At 30.9% G+C, this 27,500-nt stretch overlaps 1 protein-coding gene across 17 annotated transcripts in view; it reads right to left on the bottom strand.

Annotated features, from left to right (window-relative positions):
- The window catches only part of LOC124954537 (glutamate receptor ionotropic, kainate 2), a 219,317-nt gene that overhangs the window by 11,505 nt on the left and 180,312 nt on the right, over positions 1–27,500 (bottom strand). For 9 of the 17 annotated variants that reach the window (XM_047507630.1, XM_047507627.1, XM_047507631.1 and 6 more), the window contains 8 exons: positions 17,926–18,093; positions 9,972–9,992; positions 8,519–8,671; positions 6,784–7,005; positions 3,793–4,084; positions 3,188–3,326; positions 2,650–2,787; positions 888–1,025 (listed from right to left, as the gene is read on the bottom strand). In XM_047507630.1, coding sequence (XP_047363586.1) covers positions 888–1,025; positions 2,650–2,787; positions 3,188–3,326; positions 3,793–4,084; positions 6,784–7,005; positions 8,519–8,671; positions 9,972–9,992; positions 17,926–18,093 — 1,271 coding nt within the window. The remainder of the gene's footprint in view (positions 1–887; positions 1,026–2,649; positions 2,788–3,187; positions 3,327–3,792; positions 4,085–6,783; positions 7,006–8,518; positions 8,672–9,971; positions 9,993–17,925; positions 18,094–27,500) is intronic. The other 8 variants (XM_047507620.1, XM_047507625.1, XM_047507617.1 and 5 more) reach the window with 7 other exon arrangements.

Here is a 27,500-nt window from a genome sequence, read left to right as displayed (position 1 = left end):
ACAGGATTCACTTTGCATGGAAATCAAATTAACATGTTTTCTGTATTTTTTTCACGGTCGTTATATTTTCACGTTCAAATTCTCTCATTTGTTCCCCCCCCCCCCCACCCCCCCTCTCTCTCTTTGTTTGTCTCACACATATACACATACATACATACACACACATTTTCTGTTTCTGTCTCTCTCTCACTCTCTCTCTCTCTCTTTCCCATTTTTTTTTCTTTTGCCAAACAAAGTAGAAGTAAAATGTAAAAGTACGTCTATTATGTAAGCAAGGGTCTAGCAGTTCCGACAAGAAGGTACACACTTAGGAATACTGAATAATTTCAACGTGAAAAGTGTTTGTCTACTTTCTTCCAGTATCCTCAAGAATTCGGTCTACCGATCTTACGTGTAGTAGATAGATAACAGATTTGAAAAGAAAAAAAAGAAAAAAAAAAAAGAAAAGACGTAGGATATCATCCATCTTAATTTTTTATTGTTGAAATATATGATCGATCTTAATGAGGATGATTAGTTGATTGACAGATAGATAGCGGCTAAACTGAACGAGAGAAACGGCAGATTGAAGCATTAGCAAAAGCACTTAATGATCGCGTTTAATATAGGCAATCTGTTGCAGCAAGCCTACGATATAGCATACACACTATCGCGTTCGATATTAGAACATATCTAAAAAATAATACGGAAAACGACAAACGGGATAAAAGCTTGGATGTTTTTTAGAATTTATTAAAAAAAAAAAAAAAAAAAAAGAAAAAGAAGACAAGAAAAAGAAAATCTTGTCCCTCGATCGAGCCCGCCTCTATCGATCGTTTTCGACGAACTGCTTTTTTCATGAAAATAAAAAAAAGATCATCTTCCTCCGTGCCACTTCATTGACTTACTTCGGCGCTATATCAGAGCCTTGCTGCATGAGCGAGCCTATGGTGAACCAGAGCGAGTTCATCAGGGTGAACTCATTCTCGAGGACCTCAGACTGTCCGTTGCACGGATGGGGATTCTCCCACTCGTAGGGGCTGAACCTGCGGACACGTGAAAGGAAAAAAGGGACGGGATTAGATCGATGGAATCTTTTTTTTCTAATGATCTGTTTTTGTTCATTTTTCTTTTTTTTTTTTCTTTTCTTTTCCTTATTCGTTCTCTCTCTCTCTCTCTCTCTCTCTCTCACAAACACGCACGTACACGCACGCAGCAGACAGATATACTTTCTCTTTCATTCTTCTGCCTTCTCTTTTTCCTTCTGTCACGTAATTATTTCGACGAATATAGTGTTTGTCCTCGATCACTCACAATAATACCATTAATTTTCTCTTGGATTTTCTCTTTATCATCGGTTTCTTAATTACTCCGACGAAAAGAAGTTCCCTATCCTAATTTTATTTCTGATAGATTAAGCTCGTTTCTGAATTTTTCCCTTTACGTATATCCATATATATATATATATATATATATATATATATATATATATACGAAGGGATATCTCTACGGTCATCGTTTGCTATTCGTTCAATTTTATTTATTCTTGTTTTTTTTTTTCTTTTCTGCCACCTTTTTCTCTTCTTTTTTCTTTTTTCTATTGGTCTGGAATTTTTCTTCGCGCAAGAAAAAAAGAAAAAAAAAAGAGAAGAGGAAACATAAAAGAAGAAATTGTAATGTAAAAAAATTTAAATATAAAGACGCGTGATCTCTCGCGAGTAATTGATGAAGTACGTACGATGCACATATATATGTATGCGATGACGAAAAATATGAATTCTATAGAAGTTAGAAAAGTTCGAATAGAAAAAGAAACAACTTCTTCGTACACATGGAAAATGTGAATAGGAATCTATATAAACTTTTTTAAAACTGATCAAACTTCCACCCTATCCCACCCCCTTTCTCCCAACGATTCGTACAACCAGCCAAACTCTTGAGAACTTTTCGACGAAGCTAAAAAATATAAGGGACCGTGTCTGTTCACATAAAAAAATTTTTGTCTTTCGCTTTACGATGTTATATTCTAAAGTATACATAAAAAAAAAAGAGAAAGAAAGAGAGAGAGAGAGAGAGAGAGAGAGAGAGAGAGAGAGAGAAAGACTAATTTCGTTCTTCTGTTTATCTGTCTGTCTGTCTGTCTGTCTGTCTGTCTGTCTTTCTTTCTCTCTTTTTCTGTATCCTTTGCAATCGGATGATAATGCAATTTAAAATTTGTAAATGATGTAATTGAAATGATTTTGCAGAAAGAGAAACGAGAGATCAATACTTTTTTAACGTCATATCGTTATATATTTTGTATTACTATTTTTACATGCAAAATTTCGATGACCATAAATTAACGTGAGAAAAATGACAATAGATTTATTAATCTGTCGAGTAAAGAAAAAAAAACAAAAAAAAAAAAAAAACAAAAAAAAAAAAAAAAAAGGAAAGAACAAGACAAATCGAAGAAAAAGTATTGATAATATTAGAAACAATTAAACAGTATCTACGAAGCAATGATCTTTTGCGAGATAGATAGATAGATAGATAGATAGATAGATAGATAGATATATAAAGATATATACATAAACACCTATATACACACGATTCGCGCGCGCGAACATACTCCCACATACACACATACATACACAGGGTGACATACACCTCTGTGATGAGAGAGCTTACTTTGGCAGAATATCGCAACCCTGCCGCATTAACGATCCAATGGTGAACCAGAGGCAGTTGAGTAGCTTGAAACGATTCTCCAGATGATCCGGGTTTTTGTTGCATGGATGAGGATTGTACCACTCGTACGGTGTGAATCTAAACGCATCAACCATCAGAGATGATGCAAATAGCTTCAACTCTTTAAACTCGTCACTGACCGACCATTTCGTTTTACAAATTTCTCCGAGAAACGAGAGTTTCAAACTCTTACGATCCCAATTAAAGTCCAATTAAACTCACGTTAATTGGCATCTCGTTAAAAGGACTCTTATATAATATATCTAAATGTATATATATATATATATAGATATATATATATATATGTTTCTCTCTCTCTCTCTCTCTCTCTTTCCCTCTCTCTCTCTCTCTATTTCTCTCTCTTATTTTCACTTCATCTTTATTACTCACTCTTTCTCTCTCACTCTCATTCTCTCCTCTTTATTTATCGGTAAAGATATGATCAAAGTTATTTAACCCCCAAAGAATTTGTACTTGCCTTGCTAGAATGAACAACAAAACGGACACTCCTAGATAAGCTGTGGCCATGTAGATCCAAACGTCAAGGCTTAATGGACTGAGAAACGAGAAGAGATTCGGTGGTTGCTTTATCGGCTTACGATAAAGTATGCTTATCCCTGAAAATTCAAACGAATTTTCTACTAATCGTCTAAAGAAAAATCTCTTATTCAATCAAAAAAAAAAAAAAAAAACAAAAGGAAAAAAAGAAAAGAAAAAAGAGAAAAAAAATAATAATGATTCGTTTAAGAAAATTGTCTATTCAAGAAAAAATTAGAATTTTTTATCTCGTAATATTCAATATATATATTCGTATTTAATTATTTTATATTATATCAATGAAATATTAAAGTTTCAACAATTTAATATTTATAAAATGACATGAATAAATAATAGACAAATAATTTTTTTTTTATATACATTTATATATATATATATATACATATTTAAAGATAGAAATAAATTAGAATATAGACAAAAGATATTGGAATTATTTTAAAGGGAATCTTGTTGATATTATGTCTTATTTAAAACAATGAAGAAGAAGAAAAAAAGAAGAATATGTTAATGATTAATCATACCTACCTAAATTCATAAAAGGCATTGTGAAATCAACTGCCTGTTCACGGTCGTAAGTAATGGTTAAATCAGCGATGGCGAGGTCGGCCTTTTGGTCTAGAAGCTCCTTCATCATCCCATCCCATTCCTTGGTCTGCTTATTGTACGAACCGTAACGGCCATCCGGCACTAGTCTGAAGGTATAATTGAAGCCGAGGATTCGCGATATCTCGTAAATCAAGTCGACGCTGTATCCCTCGAATTGCGCATTTCCGCTAAGCTTCTCGCTCGAATCCTTCCGCATACAGTACGGAGCACTCTGTAGGTTAACGAGCATACGTAACGATTACTCGAATTTCTCTAAAATAAATGAAAGATTATTAAATTGTTTCTTTTTATTGCATAAATACATATGCAATACTATACAAGTGAAAATTTTACGATTCGAACATTTTAATATTCCTTCTTCTTCTTCTTCTTCTTCTACTACTTCTTCTTCTTACTTCTTTTTTGTTTTTTTTTCTTTTTTTTTTCTTTACTATAAATTGATATTTATTCATCTGTCTGTATAATACGATAGATCTGTCAAATATTTTATAAATACTCATAACGAATAAATACGCATTATATCAAATTGTTTCTTAAATAATTACTGTTATATAAATGAAAAGTTTATTATAATCGAATGGCACTTATTTTATGAATCATATAAAGAATGAAAAATGCTCATGCAATTAATTCGATTTAATAGAAATATTATATATTACGGAATAGAAAATTCTCGATTTATTTATTATTTCCGTCTCTTTTTTTTTTTTTTCTTTCTCTTTTTTTGCTCTCTTTTTTCTTTTCTTTTTTTTTTTTTTTTTTTTTTTTTTTTTTTTTTTTTTTTAGAGAAGATAAAAAGTATAATACAGATTTACAGATTTGTATCAGTAAGGGGAGGTAAATCTGTATGTTTCTAGCTTCTATCATAAGCATATTGAGTTGCCGGTTAACTTAACGTAAAGCGTGAAATTGCAAAATTCTACGAACCAAAACGACGAGAAGGAATTTACTAACGAACGATATAAGATTACGAACATCCGAGTAACTTCGAAGCAAAGCTAGTTATGCCTCCTTATCTTCGGAATTGTTCCTCGTACGTCGAAATATACGAATATGCGAGAGTTAAATGGGAGAAGTGCTAAACTTTCACAGATAAAGGGAGATATAAAATCGTAAAGGGGGAAAAAATATGAAAGAGGAACGACCGTAATTTTATCGACATAGAGTTACACGAAACGAGCACATTGGATTTTTTCTCTCTTTTCTCTCTCTCTCTCTCTCTCTCTCTCTCTTCCTATATGTAAACGTATGCAGATAGAAAATTTAGTTTTATCCAAATTTTTGTTAATAAAAAATTCGATAAATTAATTTTTATATTATATAATTTCATTAAAATAGAATTATAATTTTATATTAAATTTATTTTTTCTCTTGGGGGGAAAGGAACCAAAGAGAAAACAAAAAAAAAAAAAAGAAAAAAAAAAAAGAAAAAATTAAAGAAAGAAAGGAAGAATAATTAAGATCCCCTATACAAGATTATTATGAAGGAATATAAAATGAAATTTGACAGGCATACAAATGAGAATAGTTCGTAACGCTCTTTATGCGAATAATTTTGTATACGTATATATTTATATATATACATATATATATATATATAGTGCTCTATATTTATTTATATATATATATATATATAGTGCTCTATAAAATATCCGAGGAATTCGTTTTGCAGCTTTACTTGGTTACTGCTGCGTGCTTTGAAAGACGAAACGCTGGAATGTAGTTAAAACCGAGTCATCGTACGCTTTATATGTTCACTAACGCGACCGTGTTATACGTCTTCGAGAGTGAAAAACATATTACATGTATATATAGTACATATGTGTACGTGTACACGAGAAAGAAAGAGAGAGAGAAAGAGAAAAAGCTTACAACTGACAATGGAAGGCTTCCAGAGTTTATTACGTTCGCAAAGAAAATCGCATTCTCGTTCTTATCTCTTTGAACTTTCAATTAGTTTAAACGAATTACGACAACATTTGAAACAAATATTTCAATGTTTCACATCGCAAAAGGGAACGTCGAAATTTTTTGAATTTTATTATTGTTGTTGTTGTTGTTGTTATTGTTTTTTCTCTCTCCTTTTTTTTCGTTTTTTTCTTTCTTTCTTTCTTTCTTTCTTTCTTTCTTTCTTTCGAACGTATTCTCAGATAAATGTTTTTAAGCTTTTATTACAGATGCTATTACATGATGATGATATCGAGTTTCGTATAAACCGTAAGGCATTTTCTCGCTAAACTTTGCGGCTTTGCACTTTCACGAAAACTTGCCGTATTTTGCCGTGAGTTTCTCTACGGTTAATACATTAGCGAGTACATTATGTGTCGCCGCAATTAGCGCGAGAATAAGTAATGCGCCTAGAGAGCTTCGCGAAAACTTCAATTAAGTCGACCTCCTGTACACCCTCTTTGCTCAATCTTTCATTCGTACGGGTAAAAAAAAAAAAAAAGAAAAAAGAAAAAGTGGAACGAGGAAGTGGAAAAGAAAAGGGGTTGGCTTGCTTTCGCGTTTGCCTTGGATTAATTACTTTCTGTGTTATTAATGAAAAAGTGAAATTTGTATTTATTATACGTAATCATTCGCGACGTTAATTTTTCTAAGAAGTTTCACTTTTTTCTCTTTTTTTTTTTTTTTTCATTTCCATTATATTCTGCCATATTAATTTTATGAAATAAAATTTATATCAATTATTATTGCATTACCAATCGTAATATAATTTATACGAATTGAATGTAATTCCTTAATCAGAAAGATTAAAAATGCAGGTAGAATTTTTTCTTGTTTCTTAATTAAAAAAAAAAAAAAAAAAAAAAAAGAAAGAAAGAAAAAAGGAAAAAGAAAAAAGAAAAAAAAAACGAAAAGAAGAAATAATCAAACGAAGAAGAGGAAGAATATAAAAGTAATTCTCACCAATATCGTTGTCACGATGAAGGTTTTGTTCTGTAAATTCTCGACGATTTGCGTATAAACATCCCCGTAGCTTCTCGTAAAATTTATACCCTTTGTACTGTTCCACGTACCGATCTTTTTCAAACCATCCTTATTATTAAGCTCAATAATATCAAGAATAAAATCCGAACGGAATCCTTGATGATCGAACTTAATGATACCGGTTAAACCGGTCATTTCGACCTGCAAACAAATAATCATTTTCTTTTTTTTTTTTTATCATTATAAGAAATATATATGTTAAGGTAATATATCATGAAAATTCATTTCAATGAGTTAACAGGAAAGAGGAGGACATCTTCGTAATCGATAGAAACCACAACACAGACATATGGTTAACGATAATGATTTGTTAATTATCGAGCATGTTGATTACAATCGTCAAATCATGAATATTATTTGATTGATTAGACGAGAATGTTACGAAGTAACATTAAGTCTATAACAATCAATAATTCTAAATATTTTATATTATATTTTATTATATTAAAGGATATCATTTTATTCGGATAATAAATTTTAAATCTTTAAAAAATGTTTCATTTCATTTCATTCGAGGTAATATAAAATTATATCACAATGATTAATTTTAATTTTGATCGATTTCGAAGATTGTTGAAATAATTCGTACGTAGAAAATTTCATGGAACGTGGAAACCAGAAGATGAGATCAAACTGAACGGTAGATTTCGAATTGGTGTGGCTGATATAAGCGTTGTAGGCAGTGGACAGGTTTCAACGGTGCAAAACCACAAGCGACAATTTGTCAAGGGAGTACGACGGCTTCGTTTAAACGGGAGTAACTTTCCATTGTTCTGTTGAACAATCGCTCCGTGTTCCTGTTGTACAGTGAAAGAGAAAGAGAGAGAGAGAGAGAGAGAGAGAGAGAGAGAATGAATAAAGGTGTAGGGATGTATGATAAAGGGTGAAAAGGAAGAGAGAGAGAGAGAGAATGCATAGATCCGTTGTTGTGTTCACGTTCTCTAAGCCACACTATAGTTATCATGCACATGGCATCCATTACCTACATACACGCGCTCTAATGAGTCAGATTAGGCATATCCTTGTATATACATAATGGCTGATTACATTATAGAGGACCTATAGGGCAAATCAATAATTATAATATGAGAAAATGAATTTCATTATATTTCAAAATATATTCCCTGCAATATCCCTTTCGTGTTTCTTCCAATTAATAAACAACGAAATCGATCGTATCTATAATTTATATCACAATTTTGTTTTTTTTTTCTTTTCTTTCTTTTTTTCTTTTTTTGTTTGTTTGTTTATTTGATGGAACATTTAAAAATATATTTTCAAGTGCATCGAAGAAATGAGAATAATGACAAATGATAATGATAATTCTTTCGATTGATAATAATTGTAATTATTTATGATATACAAGAGTCAAGGGGTAAATGTACTTACAATTTTCATGTAATTAATTAATAAACGACGAAATCGATCGTATCTATAATTTATATCACAATTTTGTTTTTTTTTTCTTTTCTTTCTTTTTTTCTTTTTTTGTTTGTTTGTTTGTTTGTTTGTTTGTTTGATGGAACATTTAAAAATATATTTTCAAGTGCATCGAAGAAATGAGAATAATGACAAATGATAATGATAATTCTTTCGATTGATAATAATTGTAATTATTTATGATATACAAGAGTCAAGGGGTAAATGTACTTACAATTTTCATGTAATTAATTAAGGAATATCCATGAGGCCAAGTGTCCGTTGATTCACAGGAAAGTGGTTTAATATCGATCTGTTGAGAAGTATCCAGATCGTGTAATGCCTTTGCAAAAAGATGTACGGCATCGTACATCAAAGAGGTTTCAGTCTGAAAAATTCGAAATTACGAATTAACGAATTACGAAGTAGTAAAAAGAAATCCGAGAGCAATGGAAGTAATAAAGGTTAAAATAAAAAGAAAAAAAAGAAAAAAAAAAAAGATAGAGAGAGGAGAAAAAAAAAACAACTAGAGGAAGAAACGAAAATACACGAGATGAAATATTCGTCTTTATGAGATGACAATAAATCTGCTTTCCTTTTCGATGAAATTTCACGACTGGTTGATGTCTCCAACTTCCGGTTCATCATATTTCGTAACTCACGTTATATGTTAGTGTCTGCTGTAAAAAAGCGATATCGTGTCGTATATATTGCTTGGGTGGCCATACATATATATATATATATATATATATATATATATAAATATATATATATGAGCCAACATTCGGGAGAGCCAATATCCTTACATGGCTTTACGAGCCCTCGTCGACACGAGTGAGAACTATTTACGAAATAAAGTCGATATACTAAATCCGAACACGCGTTAACAAACACGCGACTGATCTAATTCGTATTCTATTCCATAGTTTTTTCTCTAACGAAAATATAAACGTAAATAGTTTGTCAAAAAATTTTCATAAGAATTATTACTATATTTATTATAGATAATGTAATAACGAGTTTATTAACGATCGATCAATTATCACATTAATTTTAATTTTAATTTTAATTTGCCAAGTCAAAAGCATTTATAACGATATAACAATATTCGTATATCAATTTAATCGGAGCATTGAAAAAATTTCTAATAAATAAAATAACAATAATGTATTTAAATCTCAGAGAGAGAGAGAGAGAGAGAGAGAGAGAGAGAGAGAGAGAGAGAGAAAGATAGACAACTTTTTGACGAAGAAAGAGAAAAACAAGACAAGAAAAAAGAAAAAAGAAAAAAAAAAAAAAAGAAGAAGGGAAAAAAGAAAATAATTTCAAACAAATGACAATTTATGTTTTCATTTTATCCTCTATATTCTTCGGAAAATTGATCGTATCGATTAATAATGATCATTTAAAAGCAATATTCGGGGAAGAAGGGAAATGTACGATCGTAGTATCGTGCAATTTGATGTTATCGAGTAACGAGTATGTACGTACACTTTCGATATCCATTTCCGCATTGGCGCCCGCATGGCTATCTATTTGGATGGAGGACTTGCTCGATGATCAGAATCGAACACGCTCAGACCACTAATAATTCACTAACAATGAAACAATTAGATGCATATTCAAGCACTTTACATGACGCCAATGGATTGTATGGATATCGAGAGGAAATTTATTTCATTTCTTACCTTTATGCACGTCAGATTGTTCTTTAGTAACCGAACATGTAACAGAAAGTAAATAAATAACAATTATTTAAGTGACATTAGAGATAACAAGAAAGAAAAGAAAAGAAAAAAAAAAAAAAAAGAAAAAAGAAGAGCATAAATTTTCCTGTGAAAAATTATTAAATAAATATGAACGTAGTATATTTATTTAATAGCCGTGAGATATTATCGAAATCGATTACCACGAGTATATCAAAGTCAAAGTTTACTCGAGCTTTTTATCAATTGACAAAGTAAATAAAAATGAAAAAAACAAAAAAAAAAAAAAAAAGAAAGATAACACGATATCATAAAACTATGATTAATTTAAATGACAGATCAACGTTCAAAGTGTCTTGTCATTTTCTCGATCTAATCAAAAAGACATTTTTTTTTTATTGTTATTATTGAACGATTTATTAGGCAACAAACGACGGAGCTTCATCATCCATGTTTTTAACTTTTTCATCGTGGTTATGTTAGCCGTGACGTTAACGAGGATAACTTTATTAAATTTAATAATTATGACGATATTAATGTCGACAAAAAAAAAAAAATTTGGTTGCTTTAGACATTTTTGATGGACGGTTGGACGATAACGTTCCCTCGAATTGACACGTTGAATTATTTCCGATGAGAATTCGTATAAAAATTAAAAAGCATGTTCGACATTCAGAGTGTCCTCTTACAAAACGATGTAACAAAAATTTTCACGTTATATTTCCTGCCTGTCGATAACAACGACTCATCCAGAGTTCCATCCTTAATTGAATCAATATATCGGTGAATCGTTGGATGTGATCGAGATAATTAGTTTGGCTGTGTCTACTATTTCTCTATCTCTCTTTCTGTTTCTTTTTTTCTCTCTCTCTCTCTCTCTCTTTCTCCCTCTTTTCTCTTTCTCTCTCTCTTTCATTTTTTTTCTTTTATTTTTTATCTCCTTGATAATTGCGTCACTAATACTATTTGAGCTCATTCGTAATTCTACATTATAACAATGATTTGTAAGATGCATAGATAATACATAGTCTCTCTCTCTCTCTCTCTCTCTCTCTCTCTCTCTCATTTTAATCTATGTTAATATAAAATTATTAATCACAGTTAAATCGAATGTCAAAGATTTTAAATACAAAAAGTGAAAATTCAAATTAATGAACACGTAATAAACAAATATTCGTTCAAATGCAATAAAAAAAAAAAAAAATCAAATCAAATCAAATCAAATGATAATTATTAACGTAATTCAATTAAAATGAAATAGAATAAAGTAAGTGTCTTAATAATGCATTTTACGAAGAAAGAAACATGTGACGGATAATGATCATATCGATAATTGATTTTATAAAATAAAATGTAATTAAATATTATATATTCGGGACAATATGTTAAAAAAGCATTAGGCATTTCATCCAAAGATAAATACAATTTTGAATTATTTTAAATGAGTTATCCCTTTGTGATTAAAAATTTAACAATTATATTATAATTTGATACGAAAGAAAATTACATCTATATAATAATAATTTTATATAATAAAGAAGTAAATAAATAAATTGAGGAAAAAAAAAGGAAAAAAGAAGTAAACAAAAAAAGAAGCAAAGAAAAAAAAAAAGAAAAAACAATTTTCAAACTTTCTAACAAAGTATGTTCAATTACTGCGTCTTTGTTTTTTCATATAATCGATTCAACATATCCACGTCATTTCCGTTTTATCGATTATCTCGTCGGCTATGAAGAAAGTGGGATCTGAGATTTATTTCGCCATAGACCCTCTCGCATATGGTACGCGCATATAACTTTGACGGCGATACTTTATCCTCTCGTAATAATCTTATAAATTCCACGATGCGTTGTAACGCGTGCTTTCGTGGACGCGCCATGCTCGAGAAATATTATCGCATGGCGCTTGATCGTCTCGATATTGATCTGAACCGGTGCCAAGTGATTCGAGACGATCGTTGTGATATCGTCGACGACATATATATCTTTATATGTCATATATAAGGTACAGGAGGAAAGAGAGAGAAAGAGAGAGAAAGAGAGAGAGAGAGAGAGAGAGAGAGAGAGGAGAAATTATATATAATGTAATATTCGTTGTTTTAATAATTATTTCTGTTCACTAATAATATTCTTTTATTATAATAGATAATTCCTATAGAACAGTATATCTTAAGTTTATTGTCGTTTTATTATTACTCTATATATTCTTCTTTTTTCTTTTTTCAATTAAAATTGTTTTCGTTTCAAATTTATCTGAAAACAAAAAAAAAAAAAAAAAAACAATAAAAAAAGAAAAGAAAAGAAAAGAAAAGAAAAAAAGGACGAAACAAGAAAAAATTTTGACGTTCGATTGGAAAATATTTCTTCAAATAAATCCGTACGAGTTTATTACGATGATGTCGATGACGAGTTTATGAACGATGACAATTTAATTCTTTAATTTGCATTTAACAAATTGCATTCGTTGTAAATAAATCGATGACAATGGAAAGTATTATGACGTTATATAATTTTTATTTCCTCCTGGAAATAATCGTTTCGAATTGTTATCGTATTAAATGATAAAAAAAAAAAAAAAAAAGAAAAGAAAAGAAAAAAGAAGAAGAGAAAAAAAAGGGGGAAAAAAAAAAGAGAGAGAAATTAAAAAATATATAACGATAAAAGATTCTAATGGAAACTGCAATTTTCACTATCCGACGGAGACAGAATGATCGGTTCAATGCCTTCCATCCACGTTTATCCTTTCCCCAAAAAGATAGATGGTCCTCTGGTTCTATAGATCTCTCGTCTCTATCGAAGCTACCCATAACCTTCACCACATGCGAGACTCTTCGCAATAAGTCCCATTCACACCGTGCCAGCATTTCACCGATGTTCCCAAGTAAAACGAGATTTATCTTAATCACTATGTCAATGTACTATTATAGAAAATCCGTTTTCATTTTTCACATACATACATACACAGGTATATATATATATATATATATATATATATATATATATAGGTATATACACATTTTTCTCTTTCTTTCTTTTTCTATCTTTCTCTCTATATCTATTTATCTACTTGGAGAAAGTATGATCAATGTTCAGTCATCTTGAAAATGTCAAGAATCTATTGGGAATTAAGCAAAATCATTCTCAAAGAGTAAATTCGAGGGAATCTTGAAATCAAGATCGCCCAAAAATCTCAAAGCTTACGAATATATATATATATATATATTATATATTAGATGTGTGTGTATGTGTGTATAAGTGAGTACCTCGATCTTCCATCCCTCAATAAGCACAGTCGTTTTCATCACATTATGAACAGGTCAGAGATCAAACGAGCAAACGTGGCTTTCACTGAAAAGCAAGGAACGAACGAAAGGCAAAGGGACAAAAAGAAAAAAAAAAGAAAAGTAAAGAAAAAGAAAAAGAAAAAGAAAAAGGATGACGGAAAGAAGGAAGGAAGGAAGGAAGGGCAAAAGGCAAAATGTCCCCATGATACTATGTGGTATTCTCCCTTAGGGCAACACTTCATTACCCGTTACTTCCAGCGCTATCTGTTCGCCTCTTCCTTTCTAAAACTAGTCTTTGGAATCCCAGCATTTTCCATCTCTTTAACGTTTCTGATCAAATAAAAATCTGATGAAAGCTAATAGTTTTTCCTTTTTTTTTTTTTTTCTTCTTTTTTTTCTGTTTCTTTTTTTTTTTCTCTTTCATATCGATGATTAATATCATTCGTAATATTACGATGCATTTGTTTGTCTTTTTAAAGCACGATAAACTTGATATATATATATTTCTTCTATAAAAATATGATACTCAATACGATCATGCGAAATAACATTTTTAGATACGTTCAGATAATATGATATTTGATAATTATAATGATTAATGTGTATACACACACACACACACACATGTATATAATTTTACATTAGGAATAAGAAATATTGAAATATCGTTTTGCCTGATCATGACTTGGAATAATTACATTGTCAGCTAAAACCAACGATACAAGATAGTCGTCAGAGTGTCGCACGTGCCAATGTCGCTCGTTTCAAAAACCCCTATCCAACCTCCTCTCAACACCGTCATAACGACGTATCACGCAGCGTCGGCAAAAAGTTATCCGAGAAACTTGTTACGAACGGGTGCTATTGGCTAAACCTAGGATATCCCCAATTCTGTTGGTTTTAAGGATAAGAAAAAGTATTTCTAACCGGTGGCAGATGTTGTCTGTTACGTAGGAAAACGGTTAAATGTCGGGCATCGCTTTTCTCAACTTTTCGGTAGTTTCGAATGTTGCCGTGGCAGATGCAAGAGACGATCCACAATCTGTGGACCTTTGTGGGCCATCGAACGAGAACCGAGCAGGTTTCGAGGCCGTCGTTAATTGCACGCTCGAGTTGTTTAGCCTCACTCCTAGAATTTCCTCTCCAAATATCCTCGAGTTTGTTTCGCGAAACTCGTTCAAGGTGTCCGAGATTCGTTCATTACACTTACCAATTAACATTTCTCTGAATGGGACAACCACGAACGCATCACTGTTACACCAAACAGTTTCTAATTTTGTCCTTTTACAAATAGATTAGCCGTAATAATGATCAAATGAGATTATTTATATCATAAAGGACATGAGTAATTAAAGTTCAACATTTAGATATTAGATAATAATAAGAAAAAATATGTAATTAATTAAATCAATTGAAATATAAAACAATTATTACCAATCATTGTTTATTGATAAATGATTAAAAAAAATTTTTTCATCTTTATATTGTAATACTTTTTAAATTCTTTTTAATAAAATTTTACGCAAATTTAACAAATACTTTATACACTAATGTTCGATATTTCTCGATACAGTTGATTATGTAATTTATTACCTATTCGTCATAAATAAGCTCCCGCGATCTCGTAATTCAAATACTGTCAACCCGGAGAATTTGAAAATAGGCGATCATCCACGATAGCGACCTTTTATCCATCTTCAATCGTATATATATATATATATAGATTTAACCTGGTTACACATTATATGTAATGTATGTGTGTGAGCTTTGTGACATGGCTCATTTAATCGATACAAACGTTCAGATCTATGGATTATTTTATTGCAGTACTATAATTGCATAATGTGCGTTGATTATAATCAATACTAACAATAAATTAATAGGAAATTTAAACGTCATCTTATTATACATATATCGTACACGTCGACGTTCCTTTTTAATCTTTTTAAAATCTATCAATTTTCCTTTTCGATCAATTATATTTTTTCTACCTTTTCTTTTCCTTTGTTTTTCTTTTTCTTTTTTTTTTTTTTTTTTTTTTCTTTGAAATCCTTTTCATTTGGATAACAGTAATTTTTCTTACTTTGCGTTCTCTTCTTACAATCGTAACGTCAAAATCGTGATCTCTTAACTTCCGTTTCCATCGAATCCGATCATCCAACGAATGAATCCACTATCGAACATGTGATTTATATGTCTATATACGTATCCTACGTAGATATCACGTAGAGCAAGATCGAGTACGAATCCGTTCGCAAACTGGCAGGATTCGCGAGGGTAGATTTATCGTCTTCGCGTCATTGTCCTGGAATTCATTCGGATCCGATCTAAACGTGACGGAGTATAGCGGAGTCGCACTTTCGAAGACAGATCGCGTGTTCGTTAACCCAAACGAACGATTTATTACGGTTGGCAATGACTATCTCGTGCGATAGTCGCTAATTGCGAGCAAATGACTAATCGCCCTCGATTCGACCATACTCTCTCACGATGTAAACTCCTTTTACTCTCCTAACTTCTCCCATACCTTCTTGCCCTTCTCCCTCTTCCTTTCCCCTATCCATGACTTCCTTCTTCCTTCTCACTCTCCATCTTCTTCCTTCATTCCATCCATCAAGATTATTTCCAAGATGAGACGTACGACTAACAGCTCGTTCTATCTTGTAAATCGATTCTCGCAAACATCACACGCACATTAACTTCTAACGTACCGTTCTAACAAAATTATTTCAAAACTATCATGTTCCGTCATAAAAGAAATTTTTACAATTATCTTAGATCGTTCCTTAAACGATGATAATTACATTAACTACGAGCTAAAGATAGATTTTTCTTTATTCGCAAAATTAAATTCGATCGAGCCTTCTGAAATACTTCGTGTGATATTATACTGCCTGAAAACAATCAATGTTCCGTACCACACTCGTCAATAATTGTAGTTGCGTGCGCAGTTGTGTATTGATATAAAAAATCAAAAAACAAAACAAAAAGAAAAATAAATTAAAAAAAATGAAAAAGAAAAATCTTTAAAATTCAATACCACCGTGCTTTATTGTACTTCTATTTGACTGTCTATGTAAAACAATAGAAGAATTTTTCTATCGGTTATAGAGCGTTGCCTTGTTTCAGGCACAATTTACAATTAATACGTGTACGTTTGAATTCCGTGGAAACTAGAATGATATCGTTATTAAGAAAATCTTAATGATAAAAAGAGATAATACTCGTTAATCAAAATTATCAGAAATAGATATAATTAAATATCTTTAATATCGTTATATGTAATCTAAGGAAAAAATGTAATAAAATGTTCAGTTTAACAATAATATCCTTCCTTCTTTACTTGTACTTTCGAGAGTTTCAAGAGATTGTATCGTTCAAATATGGGAGAAGAGACACAATTAAAGGTATGCGTATGGAACTAGAACTCTCATGCGTTTTCGTCCATATAGTTCGAGGGTTGGAGGATAGCTAGGGACTCTAGACCGTGCTAGGTATTCCTGTTTAATTAGAGACGTTAGCATCTATGTTTCCCTTGTGCACTTGAGTTCTGGGCAAATAGTTCGCTCGATCTAGCCCTTCTCCAATGGGCTTTGTACACGCACGACAAGCTTACTAGCCCAAAAGGCGTGTACCATCCTCGTTGCAATTGCACCACCATCAGCACCAGCTTTGCCTTCCACACGGTATTTGCATTCTTATGAGCAGCAGCAGCCTCTCTCTCTCCTCTCTCTTTTTCTCTCTCTCCCTCTCTCTCCCTCTCTCTCTCTCTCTCTCTCTGTATCTCACTGCCTGCCTATCTATCTGTCTCTTTCTCTCTCTCTCTCTCTCTCTCTCTCTCTCTCGCAGTTTCTCCCGACCGAGCTACGAAATTCAATTTCCCTCGTGAACTTTTCAATCGGCTACGTCCAATTATCGTGACTTCGCTCAGTTGGGCTCTGTAACGATCGACGTGGTCCTACTACGTTTTTTTCGATAAAAATTTCTCTCCTATTTTCTATCTCTACGGAGACTCGTTCAGAGTTTAAATCTCGTAACTGCGTGGCCCTTTACTCATTGATTCATGGATTATGCGTTTAATCGTTTTAACAAGATAATTAAATAATTTTCGATCTCTAAAATATCTTTCGAATGAAATGATAAAGTTAATTGTTAATTCTTTTAAACGACCGATGAAAGAAATTAATTCATATCTCAAATGGTAATATTTTTATCGTATCATTCATAGAAAATTAACGATGAAAAATGAAGTTTACTTTTTCATTATAATAAAATTTTACGTCTAATATTTTCTTTATGAATGAAAATATTGATTAAATTAAAAACCCTCTATAATCGTAATGTTTAAATTTCATTTTATTTATTTTCAATTCGATTAAGTCAAATCGAATAATTGAAAATTTTTGATGGTGACAATTTAAAAAGGTCAGGATGATTTGGCGCTTGAATTAATCGAAATTAACGAATTAAAAATGATTATATATTGAAGTCAATTATATCTATTCGAGTCATGTTTGTAGAAGAAATATGATTTAATCAATGCACACGCTCGGTTTTGAGTTTGCAACCGTAAGTCCGGTTCTGTGGAGAATGGGGTTAGGAAGATAGAACGATAAATTTGAGAAACTCCGAAACTGCTGGGGCTTTCTCACCTTATTAGATGCCTGGCCCATGTCGAGTTCACGATTATAACGCTTCTCACCATAGATCCAGTCTTGTACAACTCGCTGAATCTCTGGCTTTTCTGGATCAACCAGACGGAAGGCAGTGATATTGGTCCCGCCGTGTTTAAATTCTTCTAAATCGACGCTATGAAGATCCTGCGTGAAATGAAATTTACATTAATATATTAAATTTCATTAAACTATTCAAACAGATTATTATTATCTCTCTCTCTCTCTCTCTCTCTCTCTCTCTCTCTCTCTCTCTCTCTCTCTCTCTCTCTCTCTCTCTCTTTCTTTCTCTCTATCTATCTTTTCATATATTAATAACTGATACAATAATATACATTCTCTTGCATTATGAATAAAATCTATTTATCTGTCTATCAATATTATTAACATTAAATTTATTGATATTGATATTATATTATTATCATTATCTCATTGCTCGTTGTATTATAATCATTATTGTTTTATCTAATATATCATCAATTCTGTGAAGATTCGTTTCAACAATACTGTTTAATGTTATTGACAATAAAAAAAAAAAAAATACATATATATATATATATATATGTAATTTTTATATATATATATGATGAATTCATTATAACATCTCTACAAATTTTATCGATCTTATTTTTTCCTTTATTTGAATTCTAGTAGGATAATCCTTCCTTTCAAGTTTTCTCGCGGAATGAACGCGAAGCTAAGATCTCAATTTCGTGGATTTACCCGAGCGACCACCGTGAAAGCCTCATTTCCAAAGTACTCGCATATTGAACAGATTATGAAAAGTTGGCAACGATATGGCCGATCAAACTTTACTCAGTGATAGTGTAAAATCTAGGATTTAACGTCGAATAATAACTCTCGGTGAAGTATAATTACATTCTCGTTGTGCATGGAAACGACCGACAAATTTCCCAACGAATAGCTCGTTACTTTGACTGTGAAATAAACTCACTTTCTCTCTTTCTCTCTCTCTTTCTCTCTTTCTCTTTCTCTCTTTCTCTTTCTCTCTCTTTCCCTCTGATTTTGTTTTTCTCTCTTTCTGTCTCCCTTTCTCTTTCTCTTTCTCTTTCTCTTTCTCTTTCTCGTTGACTTTAGTCCCGAAGTTATAATGTACTTTGTCAATATACATATGTACCACGTAGAACAAGTAATAATTAAATCAGATCGTTGTGTATGTGTGTTTCTCCTTTTTACAAAATTAAAATCAACTATGTATAATTAATTATAAGGAAATACTTTTCAAATTCAAACTTCTCGTAACGTTCTCTTTTAATTAACGAAAGAAAATGAAAATAATAATAATAATAATATTAATAATAATAATAATAATAATAATAATAATAATAATAACAATAATAATAATAATAATAAAGAAAAAGAAAAAAAAGTTTCGATTAAAGTTCATTTTAATTGCAATTAATAACAGATCAATATATACCAGCGACAAATTGGCTCGTAAATGACTTGTTAAAACGTTCGTAACTCGTCTCTTACGCATTTCTTTTTTTCTTTCTTTCTTTTTTTCTCTTCCTCTTTTTTTTTCTTCTTTCTTTTTTTTTAACCAAACCAATCCATCCATCGTCACACACGGGCATTTATACGGTTCGTGAGTCGGCATAAACCCCTTCTCGAAAATAATGGTACCGATCGTACGCGTTAAACTTAACGAACTTCGTTTGTTCGCCGATAGCAAATCGATCCGTGGGTCGTTTCGTGTTCCTATGAGAGAGAGAGAAAAGAAAAAGAAGAACAAAGAAAAAGAGAAAGAGAGAAAGAGAGAGAGAGAGAGAGAGAGAGAAAGAAAGAGAAAGAATAAGGAAAGCAGAAAAACGAGGGAAAACCTTTTGCGATACAACGTGCGTTTCGAGTTAATTGCCAGCTTCAGAGTCATCGAAAATTGATGAAAGGAAAAGAAAGGAAAGAAAAGAACAAAAGAAATGTGAAAGAGTGAGGGAAACTTTGGCCGCGAGGAAAATCTTCGAATAGTGATTTCCTTTCTCATCAAATTAAAGATAATGATCAAAAGAGATTTTGAATCGTCATTCATTCTTGCATACATATATGTATATATATATACATACATACATATATAATGTTTATAATGTATATACCATATATGTGTATGTGGGTATATATATATATATATATATATATATATATATATATATATATATGTATTTTAGATCTTTTCTTTCCAGAAGAAACGAGATGAACGGGAGGAAGTCATTTATTATTCTTTGTGTCCGGCAACACCTGTTCGATAAGTTTAAAAAGTCGATCAATCGGTGATCTATCATCCAACTGTCTCGAATCTTTCCTCATTTTTTTTTTCTTCTTCTTGTTTTTAACACTGGTAATACTTCTTGTAATAACAGACGTAGCAATATCGAGAAAAAAAACATTGTAACCTTACTGCCATTTTTATAATCGTTAGTCAACTTTAACCTCTTTCTTTGTTAAACTAAGAAAAGTTTTTCTTGAAAAAAAGACGACGAGCTGCTTTTCTTCCCCCCTCCCCCCATTTGTTTTCTTCTTATATATATATATTTTCTTTTTTTTCCTTCTTCCCCTTTTTTTTTCCTTTATTTCTTTCTTCTTCTTTTTCTTTTTTTTTCCTTTCTTCTTCTTCTTCTTCTTCTTCTTCTTCTTCTTTTTAATACAGCACAATATTTTCGAACAAGAGTGGTTCGCAGCTTCCACCTTACGAGACTCACGATTTTTCTCGTCGATTATCGTCAAAAATAGGCCAATCGCAGCTTGGTTTCTCCCTCGACGACACTCGGCGCAACCCGAGATGCTCTTGATATCGATGCGATCGATAGAGGTGAAGAAAAAGATAAAAAAAACTCGGATGAGATGATGCGAGTGAAATCGAATAATAGTCATTAGAATTTGAAATATATATACATATATATATATATATTGTACATATATTGATTATATTATACATATATATAATGTACATATATTGTACATATATTGATTATATTGATTATATTGTACATATATATTGTACATATATCGACTATGAATTCACATTTTTTTCAATTTAATCTTTAAATTTCGAAAGAACTCCTATTGTCTTATGTATGACACCTATTGTATTATTGTATAATACGATTGAGCAAAAGAGTTCATAAAAAAAAAAAAAAAAAAAAAAAAAAAATAGAAAATTAAAATAGAGAATTAAAAATCAATTTTAATTCTAAATAAATTTTCCAAGTTTTTCAATTCAATTCTATTTCACTTTATCTGATAATATTTGTCAAATGTTAAATGGAAATTATTGAACGATTTTTTAATTACTTCTCATATGATTATAACGATCGATTAAATGATATCTTAAATTTTTAAGAATTATATTTAGAATCGTTTTACGATCGTAATAATCGACTCTCTCTCTCTCTCTTTCTCTCTCTATCTATCTATAATATCTTCTAGTTTAATGACGTTTTAACGAAGTGACCAATTTATCAAGATACTCGGAACGATAATGATCGTATGAAACCGGGCAAAATCATGCATGCATATGAAAAAGCGTCGACGTAACATTGACGATATTAAACAACCACAACTAGAACACGAAGGGCTGATCCTGGACTCTCATAGCTATTACGTGGCCTGATAGACGCGAACATAATAAGAACCTTAATGGCGATGAAAGCTATCACGATGATAACAATCGTCGTAACCATAACAAGCATAACAACCATAATGACCGGCATCGTTCTATCTCGCTTATAATACGTTGCCCGTGTTTAAATATCAAAGATGTATTCTGATTAAGTTTGTCAAGTTTACACCAAGTTTCACTAAGTTTCACAAATGCGCCCTGAAATGCAATATACGAATGCATTTCATGTTACTGTCTATTAATTAAAGCTGAAAATACATAAAGCTAATGTTATTACGGAAATCGATGATCAGTCTGATAATTTGAAAAAAAAAGAAGAAAAAAAAATAAAAATAAAAAGAAAACTAGATTACGATAATAATACGAACACAGAGAAGGTGTAATTCTTTTCTTTTCTTTCTTTTTTATTTTCCTTTTTTTTTTTTTTTTTTTATTCTTTTTTTCTTTTTTTTTTTTTATAAACTAATTCCCAAATTGAATTATATACTCTGTAATAATAAAAGGATATAAAGAGAGATTGTTACTACGGTCATTCTGTTGAAAGATAACACGATTCATAATCCTGATCGAAATCCGTTTCATTGAATCCTGGATTTTCTCTCATTTCTCGTCAAGTTTTTCTAAGAATGATTATCTACGACTAAAGCTCGTTTTATTGTTCGACGAAAAATCGATTATCCCTTTCTATCTATTTCTATATTTTTCTCGTAACAATGTCAATCGAAATAAATGATTATGGATCTTTCTTAGATCAAAGCGAACGAATAAATATTATACAATATACCAATATTATTTTCGATATCTTAACGAGGAAAAAAAAAAAAAAAAAAAAAAAAAAAAAAAAAAAAAGAAAGAAATGAAAAGATATATCTAAACCGAACACAAAACGTTATTTAATTTAATATAAATCGACGAAAGATAATTTTCATTATAATAATCCTGATAGAAATCTGTTTTATCGAAATTTCAATTTCGTATAATTCGTCAAGTTTTTCTAACACAGATATAAATTCGTTTTACTAATCGAAGAAAAAATCGATTCTTTCTCTCTTACTCTTACTTATTCTCTTATTCTTCCTTTCTCGTAACATCGTTAATCGAAATAATCCAACTCGATAGATCTCGCGATTAGAGGAAGGTCCTTCGCTGGTCCTTTTAAAGACCGGCAGAGCATTTAACGCAAGGAGACGGCGGCAATTAAGTGGGTGCCAAGCGAACTGCGACCCTTAACAATTCGTTCGTAGGTCAGATCTACGGGGTAAACTACCCTTCCCTTCATTCTCCAACATCTATTGGTCGTTGAGAAGAGCCGAGTCAACAGGAAGAGCCCCGAAGAAAGCATACCTCCGGCCCTACCGTCTGAACAAATACCCGCGCTAATTTACATTTTAATGGATCTAAATTGAAATCTGCTGAGAGACCGCGAGATAAATCGTTCCATCGCGAAGCTACGATTATATAAATATACATATAAGGTCTTGAAATTCCTTCCACTATATATATATATATATATTTTTTTTTTTTCTTTTCTCTTCCCATTTTTTTTCCCTCCTTTTTCTCTCATTTTTCTTTCTTTTCTTTTCTTTCTTTTTTTTTTCCATTCTTCCTATATAACACAATCTATACATTTTTTTTAAGTGAGAAAGTCGAAGATAAATAAAGACAGATAGTGTATGCTAGGAAAATAATACAAAAACTAATAAAATATATAAAAATTAAAAAGAGACAGAGAGAGAGAGAGAGAGAGAGAGAGAGAGAGAAACGTTGATATTGTTAACATAACATAATTAATTACAAAAATATATCTTTTGAAGACCAATATAAAACGATAAAATATAAATTTTTTATTATCTAGAAAAAATATGTTCGGAGATGAAAAGAGAGAATGAGGGAAACAAGAGAGAAAAATTATTTTCTCTTAGGGCGTGAAAATAATTTACAAGACAAACAGCTGTTTAAAGACGATTTAAAGTACAGCCGAAAATGAAGTATTATTAGATACCGTAACAATTTCGTAATAGTGTTACTTTATTTTTCATCATTCTCTTTTCCTATTTTCTCTCTCTCTCTCTCTCTCTCTCTCTCTCTCTCTCTCTGACTTTTATCGTATTTCCCAAGAGAATTATCAGTTTTAATTACTTCGAAATTTAATCGTCGTTCGTTATCCTCGTTAGAGAACTCGATGAAGAGCCATTAAAGTGAGAATTGATATATTGAGATACAATATTTCGAAATTGATATTATTGTTAACGAATTCGTTCAACGAAATCTTGGTTTTTGAAGTGAGAAAAAATATCCGTTTAGTTTCGGATAATATGTTACAAATCCACGAGATCAAATTGATTCGATGTATGTACATTTGATCTCGAAACGATTCTGATTCGTTCTGAATCCTCCTTGAAATTCCATCGGTGCGATCTCGTTCGAACTTGAATATCGATCAAATATTTCCCCCCTCCGTTTCCCCATTGGTACTTCCACCTTTCAATTTGAAAAAAAAAAAAAAAAAAAAAAAAAAAAAGAAAATTCCAATCAATAATTCCCGAAACTATTATATATGTATTTTATCATGGCATTGTCGTAAATCATTTCTCTTTATTCTCATTTTTCTTCATTCATTCTTTTTTTTCTTTTTTCTTTTTCTTTTTTTTTTTCTTTTTTTTTTTTTTTTTTTTTTTTTTTTGAACGATTGTTACACTTCTATATGTTCATTTAATTTTTTTAATCCTCTTTTATCTTTTCCTTATAATTTTACAAAAGGAAAGTTAATGGGACATCGGGGAGGGTCGTTTCTCGGAAAGAAAGAAAAAAAAAAAGAAAAAAAAAAAAAAGAAAGAAAGAAAGAAAGAAAGAAAAAATTTGCAATACCGACAATCGTACTTTTTATCCGAACGTGAAAACCATGAAAAAGGAAATGTGTATCCTTCTTCTTCTTCTTTTTTCTTTTTTTTTTTTTTTTTTTTTTTTTTTTTTTTTTTACTTTCTTTCTTTTCTGTTTTTTCTTTTTTTTCTCCTGTCTTTCCCCTATCTCTCGGTAGACGTCTAGAAAAATCGCAAAGAGACTCTTCCACGTCGATGCAAGAGGAAAGATTTCGATAAGAATGGATATCGTGAGACACAGAGAATCCGACGATATTGCGAAGATCGTTCGGCCGAGCATTCTGGCACGAAACACGTACGAAGCTTTTCTCTGGCACCTTATTTCTCTTCTCTTTTACACCAATTCCTTTTTCCTCTTTCCATCATTCCCCCTATCATTCGTCATTGTCTACTTCCCTCTCATTCTTTCCACTTTCCACTTTCATTATTACCTTGACAGATTTCCTATTTAATTATTTCTTAATTATTAATACTTGTAATATTCATGGGTAATGTCATTGTTTTTTCCTTCTTTTTTTCTTTTTTTTTTTTTTTTTTTTTTTTTTTTTACCGTCAGAAATAATCTCGCGATAAGAAATGAACGGAGTACGAATGTGTTTCTTACGACATAAATACGACGTAACATTTATTATTTATTTCAATTTTTATTAAGAAAAAAATTAAAAAAAATAAAACTTCGTATAATAATAATAATAATTATATCGAGTATCAAATTTTTTTCTGTATTTCTTACAACATATTTGTACGCATCTCACGGATGTATTCTCTACTTATCGTCAGCGATGTGCAAAGGAAATTGATCGAGGGGTTAAACAAGAGGGTTGAAGATACATAAAAATCCCCATATATATATATATATATATATATACACATACATACATACAAGTATATATGTATGTATATACACATACAAGCGGAAAACGTGACTCAAAGAGATTTTTGCAATTTTTTCTTAGTTTTTTCGCTTTTCAAGGAAACCAAGATGAATTTTCATTTTCACTTCTCTTTTTCTCTTTCTATCTGCATATTTTTGGAATCATTTTATATTTCCTTCTTTTTTTCTTCCCCCTTTCTCTCTCATTTTCCTAAATTTTAAATATCACAACGAGCCGACATAGAAGCCAACGGTTATTTCGTTTTGCTATCAGCCAACTGGATTATCGTTGGTACTAATGCTATTACGTTACACGAATACCTTTACATATACTCGGTGGAATAGTTACAATGTGCTTTGAAATACGCAAATTTTTCAAAATAAAATAACTCAATATACGCGTAGGAGGAAGATTCGAGTTCCGTGATTTATAAAAATTTATTAATGAAGTCACTTCGTTATATTTAATAAGCTACACGAACACGAATAATTAGCTGAACGAACAAAATTTACATTATTATGCTTTCCAGAGAGAGAGAGAGAGAGAGAGAAAGAAAGAAAGAGAGAGAGAGAGAGAGAGATAGTTTATTCAGTATTGTTAAATGAATTATTCCAATTTATCCGTATATTTTATTTCAAGATTAACTTTAAAAATTAGAAGAATACATTGGAGATGGTAAATATACTTTTTTTTTTTTCACAATGACCGTAGAAATCGTTTAAACATGTATGGCTCGTTCATGAAAGCACAAGTATATATGTATTTCATGTTCGTTCCTGTATCTTATCGCACATACTACCAGACCATCGTGATTCACTATTCCGTGAATAATACGATCAGCCAGTCCACATTTTTTTTTTCCTAGATACACGAAGAAAACCCGGAAAACGAAATACAATTTTCTTTATTTTTTTGACGAATAACTCTGCATTATTTACTAAATAAAATATATCGTATGAGAGATTATAAAATATGCTTGAGAAAATTGCAAATAATCGGGAAAAAAATAATTGACAAATATGTTAAATTTAAAAAAAAAAAAATTACAAAAACACATATATTAAACTGTGAATTTTTAACTTCACAATGCATTATTTAATTTTTTTTAATAAATTCAGAAACAAACATTCTATTATCTATTGTGTTAATATGAAAATAAAAATAATGACAGAATTGGATTATCATAATTTCCTTTTTTTTTATCCTTTTTTCTTTTTTACAAAATCTAATGAAAAATTGAATAATTTTATTACGTATTAAACAATATTAACTAAGCGCATATCTGTGTTGTAATTTTGTAATCACATACTTTTAAATATTGATTATATATATATATATATATATATATATATATATATATATATATTAAATATGTAATATTGCTTCTATTAAAAGTGATATATCATTATTCGTTTTCATTCTCTCTCTCTCTCTCTCTCTCTCTGTGTTTTTTTTTTCTTCTTCAAAGATCGCATCTTTCATCTGACTGACGAGAATCGTTTTAGTAGTTTTGCGGGGCATTCGATTAGAAAATATATGCTCGATAAATTTCGATGAGAGAAAACCAAAGAGAAGAATCATCATTCTCCGTACGATTAACTGTAACAGGAATAATCGATATGTCGGTATTGGTGTGATGGAAAACGAAGAGTAGTAATCATCCTCGATCAGCACGTAGATATAAAGCCATCTTTTTCTCTTTTTCACGGTAATCAATCCCACAGCGTGTTCTCTCGGATGATTTAACTAGCAACGTCATCTCGAATATTCCGAATGACGACCTTGATTTTTACGTATTCTTCTTAGGAAAAGGAATAATAGTCAAGTGGGACAAGAATTCTCGTATCTTTTGAGGATTCCTTTATCTTTTTTTTTATTAAGTGTACAGCGTTAAAGAAAATGAAGAAAAAAATTTATTCGATAAAATCCATTTAAGATGATGAAGAAGAAGAAGAAGAAGAAGAAGCAGTCGAGTGCGAAGGAAAAAGAAAAAAAAAAAATTGGGACTGAATTGACATTTGTATCGAGTTTAACTTCCTTTCAACGATAATTGATCTTCTACTTTGTAAGCCGTATCAAAAGAATAGGGTCGATGCTTTTCAGAGACTTTAAAATGAAATCTCATCGATCACTAAAAAAAAAAAAAATATATATATATATAT

Source organism: Vespa velutina, chromosome 15 (assembly GCF_912470025.1).
Source record: "Vespa velutina chromosome 15, iVesVel2.1, whole genome shotgun sequence".
Taxonomy (NCBI): domain Eukaryota; kingdom Metazoa; phylum Arthropoda; class Insecta; order Hymenoptera; family Vespidae; genus Vespa; species Vespa velutina.
This window is presented reverse-complemented; position numbering and strand designations above follow the sequence as displayed.